This window comes from Crotalus tigris, unplaced genomic scaffold, assembly GCF_016545835.1.
Source record: "Crotalus tigris isolate CLP2741 ecotype Arizona unplaced genomic scaffold, ASM1654583v1 scf7180000024462.759394, whole genome shotgun sequence".
NCBI lineage: Eukaryota > Metazoa > Chordata > Lepidosauria > Squamata > Viperidae > Crotalus > Crotalus tigris.
This window is the reverse complement of record NW_024100633.1, coordinates 624,271-645,185: the sequence shown is the minus strand read 5'-3', so window position 1 is coordinate 645,185 and position 20,915 is coordinate 624,271. Positions and strand designations below refer to the sequence as shown.

Sequence of the window (20,915 nt, the reverse complement as noted above, 5' to 3'; positions counted from 1 at the left end):
AGCTATTCAGTAAGGATATTGGATTATTTTGTATTCACTTTTAGTCAGTACTTCAAAGGCACAGGTTACTTTCTAAAACAATCTTAATCAGTTTTACCCATTCAGCTGCATTGCATTAGATGAGCTACTTGGTTGACCAGGAGAACAGTAGCTGAAGTTATACATCTGGAGGGGATTATACAGGATATATAATTCTGGGAGTTGAAGTCCACACACCTTCAAGTTGTCAAAAGTTGAGAAGCACTAATCTAACCAATAAAAGGGTAAGCAGACTGAGGCTGCAGTTAGACGCCGAGATGCAACGAAGACCTCAGATACCCTCCGGATGCTTAGGACTGCCCTTCGCGTCATCCCCAACCAACGGGGATGATGTTTGAGATTTTATAATAGATCTAAGATCTTCGATCAATAGCTTTGGAATGGGCAGTAGCGGGATCAGTTTGCTTGATGGGGGAGATTCAAAGACATAAGCGAACGCAAATCATTTGCATAGTCCAAAGAAACCAATCGGAGTTCCGATTTTTATTTACACGCTCCAATACAGATTTGCCTCTGGACGCATGTAAGTGCTGCCGGTTTTTTTTTCCTTACTTCGGTAATAGCGTTTCCGCCCTCTAAGAAGAAGTGGGGGCGTGGCGTCCCGAGCCTTAAGCGTCTTTCTATTGGCTGGGCAGGGCGGCCTTTTCGGTTGGCCGCGAGTCACAAAGGGCGCCTTGATCATAGACTCCAGCAGCTAGAGCGAGCGTTACTGCCTTCCCGAGGAGGCGCGCGGAGGGATCTCTCCGCCTCCTAAGATGGCGCAGCAGGTGAACATCGCGGAGCTCTCCCTGCCGCAATTAGAAGTGTTGAAAACCCAGCTGGATCAGGTGAGAAAGCGGAGGGTGGGTGGAGGTGGATAGGCTTGCTTGTCATCGCGGCTGCCGGCAAAGAAGGAGGGGCGCTTGGTCAGCTCGGGGTGGGATTAGGTGGTCCTTTCGATACTTAAACCGGGGGTTCCTTCGCTTGACCTTCAGAAGCTCCCATCTCCTCCAAGGATGGGGGAAGGAGGTGAGAGTTGGGAGCCAAACGTCCTGGAGGGTACCCGGTTGGGGTGGATGTTCATGCCGAGCCCAATTATTCGAAAGAAAGGAAGGAAGACAGACCCACCCATTGAACTCAGTATTATCCCCAGGTAAGCGTGAGTGAGACTGCAGCAGTCACGGCTTTCTCTAAATCTCCATTGAATAAAAGAAGGAGAAGGAAGGGGAGGCAAGCTTTTAACCGGGTAATAGGATTTTGTCGATGGCCATCGCGATCTTTGTCTTGTAATGTTCATTGTGATGCCACAACCTTCTGACTTTCCAGAGGCTGCTAATATAGGTAGTCCTCAACTTCATTTAGTGACCATTCAAAGTTACAGTGACCCTGAAAATAGTGGTTTATGACCATTTTTCACACTTATGGCCGTTGCAGCATCTCCATGGTCAGGTGATTTACATTTGGATGCTTGACAACTGACACATTTATGATAGTTGCAGTATCCCAGGGGGGTCATGTGATCCCCTTTTGCGACTTGACAAGCAAAATCAATGGGGAAATCAGATTCATTTTAACAACCTAATTTAAGAACTGCAGTGATTCTCTTAAGAAATGTGGCAAGAAAAGTTGTAAAAGGGGGCAAAACTCACTTAACAAATTTCTCACTTAACAGAAATGATGGACTCAATTGTGGTTGTTAGTTGAGGACTACCTGTACCTCTGAGTCTCCAGGTTGTATCTTGAAGTCTGAACCTCAGGACTTTGGGCAACTTGCAGATAGGTAGTTTTTAAATGGAAATGTGTATTGAGTATTGAGGAACATGAAAGTGACTTACCTAGATGTTCTCCAGCTTTGGGTTTTATATAGCGTGCTAGACAACCCTTTATCCCATCAGTCCTTCAAAAACTCAGTATGTTCTCTTGGAAATGCCATGCATAATTCAACTGTTTGGGGTCATTATGCTTTGCCTTCCCCTCTTTCCCCTCAAAATGTACATGAAATTGTTTGTGGATTTTTTTGGTAATTTGTCACTTAATTTCAGATGCCATAGGAAGATCAGGTAAAAATCATGTCTCTTCTCAAAATGAGTATCCTAAATAATTTCCCTGCTCCATAAATATTAGTTTTATATAACATCTTAATATTTGGAGTGCTTTACTCTGAATATTTTCTCCATCAATCCTGCAATATTTTAGTATAATAGGCCAGACATAGTTCTTTCTCTTACTGTATAAATTAAGCGAGGAGGGTCAGTGCTTAGAATTATAGAAATAAGAGGTTTCTCTTATTTTGCTTTGTTAATGGCTTTCTACATGAAGTTAGATCTGAATTCAAAAGGTATGGTCACTCTTATTTTAAGAGACTGATGTAATTCACAATCTTCTGTTTGACTATCCACTCTTGTTAATGTGAAAAATTGATTCAAAAATAATTTTTAACATTGAACTTGAAGACAGAGATGGTGTATTATTTGCTAATGTCACTGACTTAAATGACATTCACAAATACAGGATGGAAAACTGGAAGTCTCAAGCCTTCTCTCTCAGCAGTCTTTTTGTTTTTTAAATGCTGGTTCTGTCTCCTTTGGATTGGCAGTTTGACAGTTGGTTTGCTGGTTGGTTTCATTCTTTTCCAAGGGGGGGAGGGAGAGAGGGCGTGGTTCACATAGTATTCTTTCTCCAACCCTTTGTGTGTGAGACGGGACTCTTTGCTGCATTTCTAGATATTAAGAGATTTTAAAAAATCAAGGGGAATTAAGTTTCATAACCTGGGGTATGTAGTTTAGAGACTTATGACTAGAGTTTTCAGTGCTACTTCCCATCCTTACATGATAGACCATGTACCTCATCAAGCAGGAAAGGAAGGGCAAAGGGAATGGGAAAACTATAATAATAATTTTTCACTTGAGATATTAACATACAAAGCTTCCCTACTAAAGATGTAAGTATGGAGTTCCCTTGATCAGAATCAGCAACCAAACAGACAGCAAGCCAAACAAAACGAATCAGTTTGAAATAATAGAAAATATTTGTAGCTTGGGAGTAGATTTTGGCAGTGGTTTGTTCTTCGAGCTTGCCATTTAACTCCCGAACATTTTGTTACTAGATTAGGTAACATCTTCAGCAGGACTTCGGCCGAAGTGTCTTGTTCCGTTCCTCTTTAGTTTATATAGGTCTGTGTGGTGGTGCGGTCAATTGGTCACGTGACTGGCTGTTTGCATGGTGCGAAAATCAACTGGTGAGGTGGTTGGTTCTGACATTGAACCAGACCATTTGAACAACCAATCAGTGATGGAACCAACCTGCTTGCCAGTTGATTTTCGTGCAATGCGAACAGCCAGTCATGTGACCAATTGACCGCACCACCACACAGACCTATATAAACTAAAGAGGAACGGGACAAGATACTCCACCCAGAGTCCCACTGAAGATGTTACCTAGTTTGATAATGAAACATTCAGGACCTAAACAGCAAGCTTGGAGAACAAACCATTGTCAAAATGAATAGGTTTTAAGCAGACCACAGGATGGTGCTGGTCTACTACAAATGCAAAAAAAAAAAAAAAAAAAATCAAAACAAAAATCAAAAGAAATTGGAATGAAATTCAACATTACTTCAGACTGCAAGGCTTTATAGTAATATTCATGGGTACAGAATTCCAGACCTTGTACTAAAGTAACAAAAGACTAGCATAACACAATAAAAATAATTAAATTTAACGCAGTATTCCTAGCTAAAAGTTTATACCTGTCGGTTTATGTAAAACATCTACAGACTATAACAAAATAATAAGATTATTTTAAAGTACCCAATATTATGTAAATTTCCTTAATCATAATCCTAAATATCTCTACAGGAATTAAAATCAAATTGCTACCTTATCCGAATAACCCTAGTTAAACATTTTGCCACAGCAATGAAGAATTTGATCACAAAGAAGACATTTAATATAAAATTGATTAGAATGTCCAAGAAAGGATTGTAAAACTAGATTAATCAAATCACTATAGGAGCTAAGATAAAAGCTACAATACAGGACTATTTGCTCCATTGATTCTAGATCATGATTCTTTGAAGTAGTGCTCAAGTTATGACAGCAATTGGGACCAGAATTTCTGTGACTAAGTGCAACATTATATGACTTCACTTAGTAATAGCAATTCTTGCAGTCCCCATTGCTGTTGTTAAGAAAGGATTGTGGATTATTAAGAGAGAACCTCCTAACAAGTTCCTGCCAACTTTGTCAAAGTGGGTGGGGAAGCTGGCAGTTGCAAGTCCCGGGTAGTTCACAACCAAGCCAGCAGACAGGTAAATGGCTACTGTCGCATGGGAAATGGGGGTGGATGGCTGGGGAGGTGTGTGGCTGCTGCCAGGTTATGTGGGTGCATGAATGGTGGCGGGTGCAAGCATAACAAGACTTGGTGTATTTGCTGCCAGATGGGAAGGGATGCATAAGTGGCAGGGGAGGTGTGGCATGGGTGCAGCAAGGCTTGGGGAGGGTGCACAAGTGGCTGAGGAGACATGGCACAAGCCCTTCAAGGTTGGGATGCTACAACTGGCATCAACAAAGATGATTAGGGGACTGGAGGCTAAAACATACAAGGAACGGTTGCTGGAATTGGGTATGTCTAGTTTAATGAAGAGAAGGACGAGGGGGGACATGATAGCAGTGTTCCAATATCTCAGGGGCTGCCACAAAGAAGAGGGAGTCAAGCTATTCTCCAAAGCGCCTGAAGGCAGGACAAGAAGCAGCAGATAGAAACTAATCAAGGAGAGAAGCAACTTAGAACTAAGGAGAAACTTCCTGACAATTAGAAAAATTAACCAGTGGAACAACCTGCTTCCAAAAGCGGTGACTGCTCCAACACTGGAAGTTTTTAAGAAGATACTAGACAGCTACTTGTCCAGAATGGTATAGGGTTTCCTGCCTGAGCAGGGGGTTGGACTAGATGACCTCCAAGATCCCTTCCAAATTATTATTACTGTTGTTGTTGTTGTGCAAGCTGGTTGCTAAGTGCCCCAATTGGGATGATGTGACTGGGTATTTCAATGGCTAGAACTTTGAGGACTGGTCATAAGTACCACTTGTTCAGTGCTGTTGTAAATTGAAACAGTTTCTGAATGAGTGGACATTAACTGAGGAATACATATAGATCAGACCAAGAAATTAACTCCACAGGAAGGCTAAAACTACTTTGACTGAGATTGGTTGTAATAACAAGGCTATACTGTCCCTCCTCCTCTCTGTATCCAGTGAATTAAGGAAGTATCTAAGTTGCTTCTGAATGTTATCTCATTATTCTGGACCTAAGAACCTAAGAATTTCTGTCAAGCTCATGTTCCGAAGTGTTTACACCTTGTCCCTGTCTGACAGGTATATACTGTAACCTGCTATGCATGTTAACTGTTGCTTTCATCTTTCAGTATTAGGTATTTGGGGAGGCATCTTTCAGTATTAGGTATTTGGGGAGGCAGCAGTGGGGAGAGAGGATATTGTTATTTCCTAATTTAAAACCTATGTTGGAATATGGAGGAGAGAAGGAAAGAGAAATCCATGCTAGATTAAAATGACTGAGGCGATTAGTGGGGTGATTCTGTTGTTCGGCCATTCTAAGTGCGTTCATATGTTGAGGATCTAGCTGGAAAAGATTTAGCTCAGGGGTAGGTAACCTTGGCTCTTTTATGACTCGTGTGCTGGCTCAGGAATTCTGGGAGTTGAAGTCCACGAGTCATAAAAGAGCCAAGGTTGCCTACCCCGATCTAGCTGAAAAATATGTTTTAACTGAATATGTTAGTGAATCAACTCAATTTAATTCTTGGGATTAAGATGCTATTCTAATTTTCCTAAGAATCCCAGGATTATCATTTTGATATTTAAAATTTATGTTCTCCTACTTTAAGAAAAAAATGATACTTGCTTTATGTGATAATCTTACATAGTTTATTGTCCACTAGACTGGTTATAGAAGATTATATGGCAAGGATTTATGCAATTAGAATTTGAGCCAACTCTTATCACTCATTCTCTATGGGTCCTGTTATTCTTTAAATTCCACATTTCAATTCACTAATGGAGTTGTTCAGGAACCAGATCTCCGATTTTCATTATTAAGGTAAGCTTAGTATAAACATATGTTTTTGTAATCCCTTTCACATGTTGCTGAATTACAGCCCACAACATTCTTCAACATCAACAATGTGTTTGGAATTTTTAACAACTTCAGAAAAGCCAGATTTTCCACCCTGATTTGGACATTATGTTGCCACACATGGAAATGCTTGTAGTTCAGTCTTCTCACATGTTCATATGTTGAATAAGCCAAAATTTTCCATTAGGAGCAAGAGAAAATTGTGGTTAATGGGCACGTTTATGAACTATATAGCCACAATATCTTCATCATTTTCTTGCAATGTATCTGTTATATGGTGTCATTTTGTCATAAAAAGCATGATAAACTTTTTGATGAGCACCGAATAGACACATTTAAATAAAATAATTGCCACATCTCTCAGTGCACTAAATAGCACAGTGACGAAATTTTCTAAGACTGTTTTAGAATGTCTAATCCAACAATTGTTTGGAAGCTGAGAGTATGGCCTTCATTGCTGAACTTTGGGGTTTTGTATGTTTTTTCTCTAGGAAGTTGAATTCCTTTCTTCATCCATTGCACAACTTAAGGTGGTACAGACAAAATATGTGGAAGCAAAGGACTGTCTGAATGTATTAAATAAAAGCAATGAAGGCAAGTAATAATTCCCTTTTTAAAATCACTCTCTTTTGTAGCCTCAGCTCAGTCTTGAAAATGTGCTTGAGATTTTTGTGAGAAACCTCTGGTTTTGCTGAACTGTAGCTCCTAACATTCCTCCTCATTGGCTGTGCTGGCTGATGCTGGGATAAGTTTTACATCTTCCAAGCCAGAGGTTTCCCAGCTGTTTTATGACCTAATGAAATTTTCTACCTGTGCCTTATCTTCTCTTGCCTAGAAGATTCTTCTCTGTTTTGATTATAATAAGTCTGTTTTGGTTACATGGTTGGCTGAAGTTTCATTGGTACATTTTAGTGGTCAGTTTGAGATTATTCATCTGTGGTTTAAATAACTGAAGACTGGAAAAATATTATAAAACTTACTAAAGCAATGTTTCTTAAAGGGTTTTTTTTTCTCTCTCAGGAGGCTTTCCCATTTTTAAAAATTATGAAGGACCCCAAAAAGAGCTTTTGTTTGTATGCATTACATTTAACAATATTTATCATATTAAAAATTAAAATTGATGCATTTGCTGCCATCGTTGCTTCTCATGATTGTACGGGATTTTAATATAACATAGGCTGGGAAATGTGATTTTATGGACCTCTGAGATTCCAGTACCACACCTTAAGAAACACTGCTCAATAGGAATTCAGCAATAATTTCTATGTCTCAGATTCAAAAAATGGTCCTGTATTGAACTCTATTTCTGAATTAATATTAAATATTCTGCAGATTGGGAGAATAGTTCTGGGCATTTTCCTCTTTATTTATTTATTTATTTATTTGCCCCATTCTATATTAGAGCTTCACAGTGCAATTAGTAAAATGAATAGGATGGTGGCCTAGTGTTGAAGACATTCGCCTCGTACTCGAAAGGTTGAAAGTTCAATCCTAGGTAGCAACAGATGTTTCTCTCTCAGAGTGCAAAGAGAAAATATCTGCTGTGAACTCTGCATAGGCATGAGGAAGGGCATCCAGCCAGTAAACACTCAGCTCCATTGAGTCACCCCAACTCTACCCCGAATTAAGGGATTATAGGGTCATAAAAAGAAAAAAATAGTGCAATTAGTAAAATAAATGTAAAACAAATAATACAAAGGGGAAAGGATGCACTTAACATGGCTCAAAGATTCTCCAAAATATTCAGATCTTAAGATACTGCTGAAATAACACTAATATCTATGTTAGCTTAATGTCTAAGACGAGACCATTTTGTATGGGGGCTACATAGGTGAGATGGCATTTCCGTGAATTTCCACATGATGGACAGTTGATCTCAGCAATAGAAGCTAAGGAAAACATTCCTTAGCAGACCTTAATATCTATATTAATAAATCTTGGAAGGTGTCCTTCCTCGAGTATTATGATCCTAAACCAATTACAACCATTACACAACATTCACTAACAGTTCAGATCATATTAGAAGTACGTGTTGCCAGCTAGTATGATTTGTTTAACATGGTATATGGGCTGTTCTAGCTGCTATATTCTGCATTAGTTATAATTTATCCTTTTGTAGGGTAGCCTTATCTAGAATATATTGCAAAACCTATTTTTCTCCTCTGCTTAGGTAAAGAGCTACTGGTTCCACTCTCCAGCTCTGTATCCTTTTTACAAAATAATATCATGGAAGATCTTCAACTTTTTGACTTTTTCTTCCTCATAAGTATAGTAATTTCTAGTAATTCTAATAATTTGACACTGGGATTAATCTACAAACAGTTTACTGAATTACTATTATTTCAGTGAGCCCAAATGTGTTTTACCACTTCTAAAAAAGAAATACTGTTTGCACAGGCTAGCTATTCTGCTATCATTTCTCATGAGAATAAATCTAGAGGCAAGTTACCTTGGAAGCTGTAGATTTCTATATGTTGTACTTAGTTAGAAGCTTTGTAAGAGGAAGGAAGGAAGGAAGGAAGGAAGGAAGGAAGGAAGGAAGGAAGGAAGGAAGGAAGGAAGGAAGGAAGGAAGGAATCAAAGTTAGTAAGAAATCAGAATCCCTTCAGGCTAATGCCATACTTTTCAGCAGAAAGCAGTTGGCATATTTGTATGACATATTAATTACAGTTTATGATGAAACATGTGCGAACCAGTGCTGGCTGGCTCTGTATTATGCTTTCTGTTGTGACTTCCACCAGTTGCTCAACTGAGAAACAAAAATGCTTTCATAGCAACCCAAAGTGTAGCCTGATGACATACTAATCGTACTTGCAGGAGAAGTCTCAGAACCTTGTAGAAGTTCCGTTTTAAGTATTGATAAACAGTGTTTTTCTACAAGAAATTGCAGCACTTTGAACCCATCAACTACCAGCACAAAAAAAACTATACCAAGAGGAGAAAGCATCTTAGGGTGGTCTGTTGTAGTTCAACCTCTAATTCCTATATTACAACAAACTTTCCATTGAAAAAACAATAGAAAATAGCTGAGAATGGTCTCTTATTTCTGTGATTCTAATTCAAGCTCTCCAAGAGAAAAGTCTTTTTTAAAAGGGGGAGAGGCATCTTTTCATTTAGCTCATTTTGTGTTTGTGTAAATGAATTTTCTCCTGCAGCCGTTGTCAAATGATATTTTTCCAAATTAATGCTGTACTTATGATTGGATGGGACCTCTGTAACTTACCATGATTATAACATTTGGGATTTTTAAGACACTAGAGAAGGCAAAAGAAACTTTTAATATGGAGCTAAATTGATTATACAAATATAAACCCTCAAGAATCTCCTGTTTTCTAATCTTGGAAACCACAGGAGTTGTGTCTTTTACTTAGAGAGCTACAAAGATATGCTTTGTTTTAGGTTTTCTCAATGCATAGCATAGGTGGGAAGGTGTATTTTGTTGTGAGTATATTTTTAGATACAATGGCAACCTCTGGCTCAATTAAAAAACAACAACTGTGAGCTTAAATCTGCTGAGTACTTGAATGGGAGGCAGCCACGAAATCCCAGGCTAGTGTAAAGTGGTCCCAAGGAACTGTGTTAACCAAGGCTTTTTTTGTCATAGAACACCCAGAACGGAGTTCCGGCACCTTTTTTGGATGGAACCTTGTAGGGTAGGCAAGGCGGGTTGTATAATGTGTGCGAGTTCTGGCACCTTTTTTTTTTTTTTTTAACAAAACACTGTTGTTAACATAAATCAGCCAAAAGTAAAGATATTCTAATGTCTACAGTTATAGCTTGGATGTTTTGTAAAACTGAGTAGAGTTTGCAAGCCCAAAAGGTAATGATGATGAGATGGTTGTACTTTCTGTGACTCTTTGGACTGCCTGAAGCAGTTTAAGACTAGTGCGATATTTGCATCCAAAAAACTCCAAAATATTCATAACTCTACTATTTTGCAATTTTTATTTTATTTCGTGAAGAAATACTGATGCCATCCTTCATAATATTACCTCAGTTATTATAACTATTCTTTCCAGTATTGTTTCTTCATCAGCATGAGAGTTATGACCTAGCAATGCTTGTGACTTTTTTACTTACTCCACTGGGGGACTTCTCCTTTGGACTAGAAATTTAATTCTTTTTTCCTCTTGATTGTGCTTGATTCCTCCAGGATCTTCTGCTTTTCCTTAACCTTTCTTTACAGATGTATGTTCCTGGGAAGCTTTCTGATGTGAGCCATGTATTGTTAGATGTAGGTACAGGTTATTATGTAGAAAAGGTAAGATTTATCATTTCTGTGAGGCTGATGTTAAAGGAGTTTCACAATTCCAAGGAGGCAACAATACATAATTTAACATCATAGGAAATGCAGAGTTCTGGTCTTCCACCATGCAGGCACAGCTGTAGAGAAAGTCCTCGACTTACAACTGTAATTGAGCCTTGAATTACTATCGTAAATCGAACCTCATTTTTTTTCCAGTGGCCATTAATGCTGCACTTGTTAAGCAAACACCACCGTTTGTTAAGCAAAACCATTTTTCTCAATGGGTATTTATGTGCAACTATGACTCCCCTCTCCCCGGCTTGCCTTTGAGCCAGAGGCTTTAAAAGCATGGGCCCCTACTTGTGTGTACTCCGAACAAGAGGCTCTTAGGAAACCTTCCTGGTCTGATTTTTACACCAGGTTGTGAAAAAAGGCACATTTCTTGAGAAAGTATAAAGTGCAACAAAGGCCAGTTCAAAAGAGTTAACAGAGAATTCTAATCTTGGCAGAAATAATGAAATTCAAATAGTGTTTTTATTTCATTCATTTTTATATGTCTCTCTATGCCACCAAACTATTTTGCTGCTGCTTACCTCAGCTGATCCCATCCCATTTCCACTATATACAGGGGTAGATTGTAAAAGGGATTGAAGATGGGCCATTTAGTGTTCTCTGAATTTTCCAGAAAACACCCAATTCTGCCCACTGTTGATTGAAAAATATAAGCCAAAATCATGCAGTTAATTTGGATTTACCACATTAGCAGTTGCAAAGTGCTAGCTGGGCATTCTTTGTTGATAAAGCTATTTGATTGTAAATAGTGGAGTAACAATGCCTTGATCTTGGCAGAAAGTGGATGAGGCTAGAGACTTCTTCAAGAGGAAGATTGATTTCCTGACAAAGCAAATAGAGAAAATCCAGCCAGCATTGCAGGAGAAGCATGCAATGAAGCAAGGTAGGCCTTAGCAACAGGGAAAAACTGAAAAATGCAAAAACTGTAAATGTAACTCCATCTGATTCTGATTATAGCCATTACTGCTAAAATGCCTTCCTGACTCATTTGGGGTTTTTTTCTTTCACAGCTGTAATAGAAATGATGAACCAAAAGATTCAGCAACTGACAGCAGCAGGTGCCTCACAAGTGTTGCCAACAAAGGCCTAGCAAAGATGACTCCCTTGCCCACCTATTATTTTGTGATGGTCAAAACATCTGGAGGGAAGCAGCATTCCTGCTGCATGCAGCTTAAAGGGAGGGTGGGAGGGTAAGGGGATGATAATTTTCTGTTCTGTTAAAATGAATGTGGGGGTGTTTCTGTTTTTGGGAATGATAATATCTTGAGAACCTCATCTGCTCAACTCAGTTGAGTTTTCAGATGTTGTTTTGCTAGTTATGGCACCTGGATGCCATCTTTCATAAGATGCCCAGTGAAATGCAGTGCTTGTAAATGGAATTGTACAAAATAAATAGAACAAAGCAAGTAGTAATTGCATATTGACTAATGCATTGCTGCCCAGAAAGCTCCATGGCCCACCTGATTTTATTTTGTTAAGGTTCTTTTGATTTTTAAAAAGGGATGTAATTAATTTGAGTTACAAATTGTAGTTTGAAGAATACTTCTGTATTTGGTGTGTATCCTGAAGGTACTCTTGGAAAATAATTAAGCGAGACCTGCAGATCGCAGCATTGTTTAGAAGCATTTCACCTGTCAAGAAAAAAGGGACAAGTATCCTTCCATGATGAAGGACTAGAGAGATGAGTGGGGCAGTGGTTATCAACCTGTGGTCTGCAGACCCCTGGGGGGCTGTGATGTTATCACAGAGGGTCCACAAAGGCTTGAAAAAATGTTGATTTAAATCTTAAGTCTTGGTGGTCTGTAGCCACAAAAGGTATTTAAAGGTCTATGGTGAAGACAAGGTTGAGAACCACTAGAGTGGGGAACACATGAGTTTGCTTTTGAGGAAACAGATGTTTGTAGAATACAAGGTAGCAAATGGTTTTATATACTAGTACAGTCATTTGCATGAATAGAGTGAAGCACAGCAGAAATTCGGACCATGTTATAATTAGATGCCTATCATACTGAGGTGTAGTAAAATGAGATTTTGCTGTACTTACATGTGCACACATACTTGAGATAATATAAAGGAGCCTAGATCTAGGTGCCAGGGCCAAGTAGTCCTTAACACTAGGATCCTCAGCAGGATTGAACTGGCCAGTATAGTGGAAACATAGTTAAGCAAACTTTAAGTGAACAATGTAGCGTGAAGTGTGTATGATTTCTCTATTGCTTCCACTTAATTTTCATGATAAAAGGTACACTACTTACATAGGACTGGTCGCTTAGTGAGTGTTCAGAATTATGTAGGACCTCCCTGGGGGTAATTTAGTTCCAAAGGTCTGATGGCTGAGCCCTCCCAGTGATCAGATGACTGTATATCATGCAACTCAGCCATTTGCAGTGTCCTGCAAATATTTATTTTGTATCCTGCCTTTATTTTTATTTTTACACATAACTCAAAGCAGTAAACACATCCAGCACACCTCCTCCTCTTTTCTGCACAACAACCCTGTGAGGTAGGTTGAACTGAGAGAAGATGGACTGACCCAAAGTCATTCAGCTGGCTTTCATGCTTAAGGCTGGTCTAGAATTCATGGTTTCTAGTCTGATGCCTTAACCACTAGGCCAAACTGGCTCTATGACATAATCTATATAAAATATACAGTATATATTATTTAAATTTTAATATACATAAAACATGACTGTTTACAATAGCTTTGCCAAAACACAGCATTTACTTCCAGTTTTAGCAAAACTGACTCATAGCAAACCATTCGCTTAATGAATGCTGCAAAAAAGATCATAAAATCAGATCAATCACATGGGTGGCCTATTTTATGACAGACTTACAATTGTAATGGAAGGTCTTCCATTGTGGTCGTATGTCAAGGACTACCTGTAATGATTTATATTTTCAAGTATTTCTGCACATGTAAATCAGATGCAAAAGAATTTCAAACTATCCTTTTTCTGAAGTACTGTATTACCATAATTCCTAAATTGTTTTTAGATTTTTTTAATGACATTCTAATGTGATTTTCCAAATATTTAAGAGTATGTTAAAACCAAGACAAACATTGCAATTTTACAAATATGCATTTTTTTTAGTTTCCTCTTACTATCTGAATGATTCTTTCATGGGTTTACAAATTCTGCTGCCAAAGAAGACCCTTTCCTTTTTCAGATCTAATAAGATTTTAATGCTATCAGGTTGTTAAGAGTTAATTTCTCACAACAAACATTCTGTTTCTGGATGAGATAGGTCATCGCCACCGGTAGTCCAAGCTAGTCTGCTTCTGTTTTTAGAATTATTATCCCATACTCAAAAGACAGAATACCTCAACTAGCAGATGCTTGTCAAAAATGGAACACCATGCCACACTTATAAGCTCTCTCGGAATTTTTCGATTGGCCACTTTTAAAATGGGAATAAAGATAGTTTTAATTCCTGAAAGGCCAATCCAGGCCAGTATTCTATTCCAGAGAGGTGTGATGGATGTTTATTAAAAACCCCACAAGCAGAAAATAAGTGCATCAACAACTCCATGAGCTGAAGAACCTGCTGTCATTTGTACATCTCACAATAGTTTTTGCTAATATTCCCCAGTTCTTTTTGAGTTATTGTTTCTTCGTCTCATTTTATTTATGAATATTTTTTTCTATTTTACTTTTATTACTTTATAAATAATTCAAGGCATACGTACATACATAACACCCCTTCCTCCTATTTTCCGTAGAACAACAACCCTGTATGGTAGGATGGGCTGTGAGTGAGTGGCCCAAAGTCATTCAGCTGGCTTTCATGCCTAAGTCAGGACTAGAACTTACAAGACAAATGGAAACAGGCAATAGTGCCAGCCACTTAGACAAACCTGTATTAGCTGGAATGAGCCAATCTGAAAGTATTTCCTTCCTCAGAATTAAACTATATCTCTTTCCCTGGTTATCTTGTCTTAACTACCAGACTATTTCACCCTGCCTTTTTTAAAAAAGTGTTCTACTTTTGTCCGGAACTCTACTATCTGAGGCACTCTACTGCCTCTTAAATCCTGACATGGGGTTTCGCTACAAGTACGCAAAATATTTAGAATACAGTTTGAGCTCAGGATGGGCTATTTTCACTTTGGTGGATGCTTTCCAAGTGGGATCCTGGGGTTTGAACACCAGGTTTTGGACACTGTTTTTTTAAGAGCCACCAGTTTTGATATTTCATTATTTCAAAAGGGAAATCATAGCTCTATTTTGCAATTTTCCTCTGAATTTGAGCAACATGGGTTCTCAAGTCTGCAAAAAAAATGTTTCAAGGGTGATAAACAGGGGAAATGGTTGCTTTTTCCTTAGAACATCCATTCTAAACATATACCTCTATCTTAACTTTATAAACACATCTATAGATATGAACCTTTGATTTAATAATGCTGATAATTTCCATCAAAGCTTAAATATATATTATTGCAATTGCTCAGGTTAACTAGTTATTTCCTCTCACTAATTTTTGACATTTAGACTGAATCTTTTGCTCAATAGCAAACTGTCAAACTCTAGAGACATGATTTCCTAAGGGAAACAAAAACACAAAGGCATATTAAGCTTTAGGTTGTCATTTGAAATTGGGAAAGTATTGAGAAAATGTAGAGAGCTCATCACCATCCAACTATAATATGTGGCATCAAAAACCCCACTCTTTAAAAAGCCCAAATATTTTGTAGTTCATGTCTGTTTAATACATCTACTTAATATAATAGCTCCCACAATCATAATCTATTCTTTTGCTGTGTTCCGCCACCTTTTCAGCAATGAAGATATATTGTATATTCAAGATCTATTTGGTCCATATTCCATTTCTGACACCCTTTGCCTAGTTTTCTACTGAAAAGACAATCATAAGAAAACAAAGTAAAAGTGAAAGCAACTAAGATTAGGGGATACAAAACACTTTATTGCACAAACTGGGTTTCAATCCTCTTATTCCTCCACTCTTCAGTGCCCTCACTTTTTTCCCACTTCACATCCATACCTTTCCAAAGAAAAATAACTCAAAGGTACTTCCTTATCCATTTTTTCCCTTTGAAGTCCCAATAAATCTTAGTTTGACTGAAAACCAGATCTCCCGCCTTCTCAAAAATTCTTATAGCTTCTAACTAAAAACTTTATTTACAGTAACAGCCTTCTGGTTCTCAGATGGTGAGAACTATTCTTTGATCCAGCCTCACGAGGCAGATCCAGATCTGGACACAACAGTTTTTCTTCCATCAAATGACCAGAATCCTGAGCTCCAAGCTGAATTTCCTGCCTCCTCCTATTCTTGCTGCTCTCTAGTTTGATACACTGGCTCATTCAGGGCCTTTGATCTGAGCAAGCGAGATCCAGGATGCGGAGTCACTGGACCAAAACTATCCTCAGGCTTCAGGCTACTAACCTGGACATCACTTAGAATTCAGATCCCACCAGGGAGAGAAACCCTCAACGCACAAATATTGGTTTGTGCACTTGCTTGTGGCGGATAAGGGTTGTACTCTTGGTGAAACATTCTCCACATTCCACACAGATGAAGGGCTCTGATGGGGTGGCCCCATGATGGGCAATGCGGTGACGTTCCACTTCTGAAGGAGCACGGAAGCGTTGTCCACATTCTGGACACGGGTGGCCAATGGGAGAGTCTGTGTCATGGCGCAAACGCTGGTGCTTGATCAGGCCAGCACTATGTGCAAAGCCTCGGCCACATTCGGGGCAACAGAACGGCCGGGCCCCTGTATGTGTTCGCCGGTGCTTGGCCAGGTTCTTGCTTTGTGTGAAGCTGCGACCACAGTCCCCACATGTGTAAGGGCGCTCTCCTGTGTGGATGCGCTGGTGCTGGATCAGGTTGGAACTCCAGCTGAAGCTCTTGCCACAGTCACGGCAGACGTAAGGTTTCTCACCTGTGTGGGTGCGCCGATGCTGCACCAGGTGTGAGTTCTGAGAGAAGCTCTTGCCACAGTCAGCGCAAGTGCTGGGACGCTCACCGGTGTGCGTGCGCTGATGCCGTAGCAGTTTCGACCAGTGGCTGAAACTCTTGCCACACTCATTGCAAATAAAGGGGCGCTGCTTGCTGGACCGGGAGACAACATTGGTTGCTACATCCATGTTACCCTCACTGTAGTTACCAGGGACTAACAGATTCCCCTGCCGTTCTATGGGAGAGACTTCCTGCTGTGAACTTGCCCTCCAGGTGGGTTGTCTGTTCTGTACTGTGGACTGGATGGCCTCATGCTTCAAATCATCTTCACTCTTGCGCACCATACCTCTGTCCGCTATTGGAGGGGAGAAGCACTTTGCTTAGAAAGACACATCTAGGCTTTACAAAAAAAAAGAATCGATTGCCACTTCTGCACAGGGTTAGGAGTGAGGAATCTCTGGCCCTTCAGGTACTATAATTGCTTCCATCTTGTCTACCCATTGTCCATATTGCCTGGAATTGACTGAAAGAGCAGGAACACTTGGAAAACTAAAGGATGCCTATCTCTGCTATACACAAAAGACTTTAAAAGTCTTTTAAAAATCACCTTTAAAAGATCAGGACAAAAAATACTTTACATAACTGAAATTTTGATTCAGTTGAATTTAAAGATAATTTGTTCAGGTAATATTATGCCCTATACATGAAATAATTTCCTCCTCTCTATATTATACTTGACAGATTTCTGTCAATGGCAGTTTTTGAAAGGATTCTGTGCCACTTCTAAGAAGCGAGATGCAGATTTTATCCCCGAGACACTCGTCTAAAAAAGCTAAATTAGGATTAGTGAACTCTGGATTGAAATCTTTATTCAAATCGCGGAACTTGCATGGAATCTTAATCTAATCTTATTTATCTCTTGAGGTTGGTCTGAAAAAAGGAAAAATAGAGAACTTTATATGCCACTTCTTGGAGGAAAAGTAAAATAAAATATTTACAACATGGCTATATACCTGACAGCCCTACTAGGTAGACCAGACCATGAAATCAACTTCACAGAAAGGCTAAAATTACTTGGCTGGAATAACAGAAACTAGCAAGACTAATAGTGCTGGCCATCCTCCCTCTTTCTCCTTTTTACAATTCAGTGAGTTTAGGGGGCATCTGCCTAAGCTCCTTGTTCTGGACCTAAAACATGCTTTACAGTCCCCCCCCTCCCCCCGCATTGGAAATGGAGTTTGCACATCTCTATCAGGTCACTCTCTACAATGCCCCAGTTTCTCACCTATGTAGATTCTCCTTATGGTCCCACTTTTATCTGAGCCACGGATCTCTGCAATGCCGGGATCTTCATGCTCCATTTCAATATGAGAAATTTTCAAGTCAGAATGTATCTGAGAAAGAGAGAGAGAGAGAAACAAAGAAAGAATCAGAAAAGCCACCCTGTATTTGTGAATAAGGTAAACATTTATCTTTTGGTGGCTTTCTGGACACGTCTAGTACATTTTTCTCAGTTGCAGTATGAAACTGGTTGGCTGCTGCCTGCATCCAAGATGATTTTTTCAATTCTCAGTCTAAACATAAATTTCTGGGATTCTGTAATAATTTCCTACCCAAGTAATAATCAGATCTGATCTTGCTTTGCATTCTGAAGTCAACCAAGGTCATCTAGGTATTGATGATCTTGGTACTATACAAACAAATAAATCTTGGTTTAAAGAAAATATAATTGGACACAATTACTTCCTCTCCCCCCCCCTTTTACCACTTGGGTAAAAGCTAGTCGCTAGTGGTCACATTCATTATATATATTTTGTACTGCCTTGTTTCTGGGACTCAAATCCAGTCTAGCAATGTTCTCCTGAGAAAGTCCAAACCAAAATACATCCTTGACACATTGTATAGCAGTGGTTCTCAACCTGTGGGTCGGGACCCCATTTGGGGTCAAACGACCATTTCACGGGGATCGCCAAACAACGCAGTCCGCCATTTTTTCCCCCTTTTCCTTAGCTGTGCTACTCCCTTTTATTCTATTGGCTTTTGAAAGCCAATAGAATAGACTCTTGAATAGAGTCTAATTCTATTGGCTTTCAAAAGCCAATAGGAATTGTCCAGGCTGTCTTTGCCCTGCTGAGCCCGCCAAAAGTCCCATTCTGCAAACGGTGCTGCAAGTTGTCTGCAGCGAAGGCGAGCTGTCTAGAAGTTTCCACCCTTCCCTGCTGAGCAACTACTAAAAATGTAAGTAAAAGAGGGCCAGGGGTGGGAGGTGGGAGGCCGGCAGGCGCAGGGAGGGTTGCTGGCATGCGTGGGGCCCGGCGGGTGCCTTACCTCCCTTGGGCTGGGCCAGCTGGTGGTCCAGCCGGTTGTCGGACTGCTCCGTCTCTGCCGCTTGCCAGCTACGCCTCAGCTGGCGCAGGGGGCGGCACCATGCATGCACGGCGCTCCCGGGCAGGGAAAGTCCTCGACTTACGACCGGTTGGGGAGTCCTCAACTTATGGCCGGTTGGGGGTCGTGGCATTAAAAAGGTTGAGAACCACTGCTATATAGAGAATTCTAGCATTTTAAGCTTGATCTCCTTGACAGCAAATGAGGTTCTTCCTATACCACAGTGAATCAACCAGCTAGATCCTGAATTATTGGAACACTATACAACTGGCTAAATTTTAATAGTTGGCTTGTCCCTTTTTTGCCTTAGTAAATTGGGGAACCAATTTAACTTAATCTTATATGCATACCTGACATTGATTTGAAAATCCTGGACCAATATGTTGGAGTTCAAAACAAGTGCATGCTCTTATCAGCATCCTGCCATTAGTTTGGTGTCCCAAAGACCAGGGATATCACAAGTAACAGGATCCCAACAGCTATCTCTTCTCCAACTCAGGGATACTTGATCATATAAAGCCACCAAGTATAACTTTTGTCCACTGCCCAGAGCAATAAAGTCCTTTCCAATTTTGTTATTCTGTTCTGTTATTCTGCTCTTTTTATGACCTAACCCACAGAGACTGTGGCTTCCAAAATAATGCAGTAAGACTAAGGAGTAACTTCCATGTATGCCTAGTTGAGTTTTTGTTGTCTTAGCTTCTTTACATACAAACACAGCCTGCTTTAAGAGCTACTTTCAGCATGCTAACAAGAAAGAAAACGTATATTTAGTTCCAAAAGATTGTGATTTCCCCAATATAGTTATTTACATTATTAACAAGAAGACAAACATTAACCTGGTACAGTAAACAATCTGGCTCCCACATAAGTGTTTCTTAACCTCAGCCACTTGAAGACTTGTGGGTCTTCAGGAATTTGGCTCAGGAATTATGGGAGTCGAAGGCCATGTGTCTTACAATTGCTGAGACTGAGAAACACTGCCCCACAGTATCTCTGAACTGAGAAAACTTTTCCCATTTATTTTAGTTGTATATGCAACAGTAAAAGGCACAGAAGCTGTGCTAGAAAAGAATGAGATGAGAGACAATGAAAGTAATCTGGATTCTACTGGAAACCTTTTAGTTTTTAAGGTGCCAAAGAACACTTCGCCAGATTCAGGAGTTGCAATAAGCCTTGGATTATTGGGTGAGAATTATGGGTGATAACTAAGACAGAGTTAGCTGGGTTTACACAGTGTTATATCATAAACCATATTTTTTTAATCTCAATGGCTGTTTGCACAGGACTTAAACTAAATTCCATTATAGCTCAGGATACTATACTTTTCCTGTCAGTTTCATATCTTTTGATCTCCATCCCCACTACCACACTTCCTCCTCCTGGTACATTGCTTCGAGATTGCCCTGGAAAAAACAAGCATTCGTTTTCGCTTTCATTACTCTAACCTAGCAACCCCTAACTTGGTGGAGATGGGCCAGGGTTGCTTCCTCAACCGCAACTTTTAAATGACAGCTTTCTCTGTAGCTCGGGGTGGCCATCTTGCGAGGAAGTCTCGTTTGGGGCAGCCAGCAAAACAAGCCCGCAGGCAGTGCGAGGAAAACCGTCTGAGCATTGCCTAAACTGTCAACGATGGGCTTCATCGCTGGAAAATAACCGTTTTCCCCGAGGTCGAGGAAGAAAAGGAGTGGGGAAATAAGGAAACTCTTCGTTCAAGCTCGCAGCAGAAACAATCTGACCCTAGCAAATAATGGGGTCTTTTGCTACGCGAAGGGGTCCTGCGTCTGATCGTGCAGAGCCACGTTACGGACTTGTCGGGGAGCAGAAAAGGAGGTCGTTTCAAAATCTGCAATCTTGCCCCAAATGCTCTCCTACAGGCGATGCTTCAACCCCCTTCTGTCTATCCCACCCGCGCGGGTCTCCCCGATTAAAACTCACTTGCCCGGGATGAAGGAACCCCCAGTCACGTCCCCGGGGCGCCTCAGCACCACGGGAAGATCCAGCCACCGCAGCGACTCCACTAAAGCCCCACTCTCGGCTCTGGGGGCTGCTGGGAACAGGAAGGTTCCCCGATTAATTTAACCCCCTATTCCTCCTCCTCGCTGTATTTCCTGGTGATCGC

The 20,915-nt window shown here is 40.1% G+C and overlaps 2 protein-coding genes across 2 annotated transcripts; one reads left to right on the top strand and one right to left on the bottom strand.

Moving 5' to 3' along the window:
• The first annotated feature begins 712 nt into the window (after positions 1 to 712).
• Positions 713 to 11,895, top strand: PFDN5 (prefoldin subunit 5). The gene is made up of 6 exons (XM_039332725.1): positions 713 to 866; positions 6,660 to 6,762; positions 8,339 to 8,370; positions 10,355 to 10,429; positions 11,264 to 11,369; positions 11,497 to 11,895. Exons 1-6 carry the CDS (start codon positions 795 to 797, stop codon positions 11,574 to 11,576), a joined length of 468 nt encoding a protein of 155 aa, XP_039188659.1. The 5' UTR covers positions 713 to 794; the 3' UTR covers positions 11,577 to 11,895.
• Positions 11,706 to 20,865, bottom strand: LOC120303305 (zinc finger protein 436-like). The gene is made up of 3 exons (XM_039332718.1): positions 20,732 to 20,865; positions 17,694 to 17,802; positions 11,706 to 16,763 (listed from the first exon to the last, which is right to left on the bottom strand). Exons 2-3 carry the CDS (start codon positions 17,767 to 17,769, stop codon positions 15,937 to 15,939), a joined length of 903 nt encoding a protein of 300 aa, XP_039188652.1. The 5' UTR covers positions 17,770 to 17,802; positions 20,732 to 20,865; the 3' UTR covers positions 11,706 to 15,936.
• Positions 20,866 to 20,915: the final 50 nt, after the last annotated feature.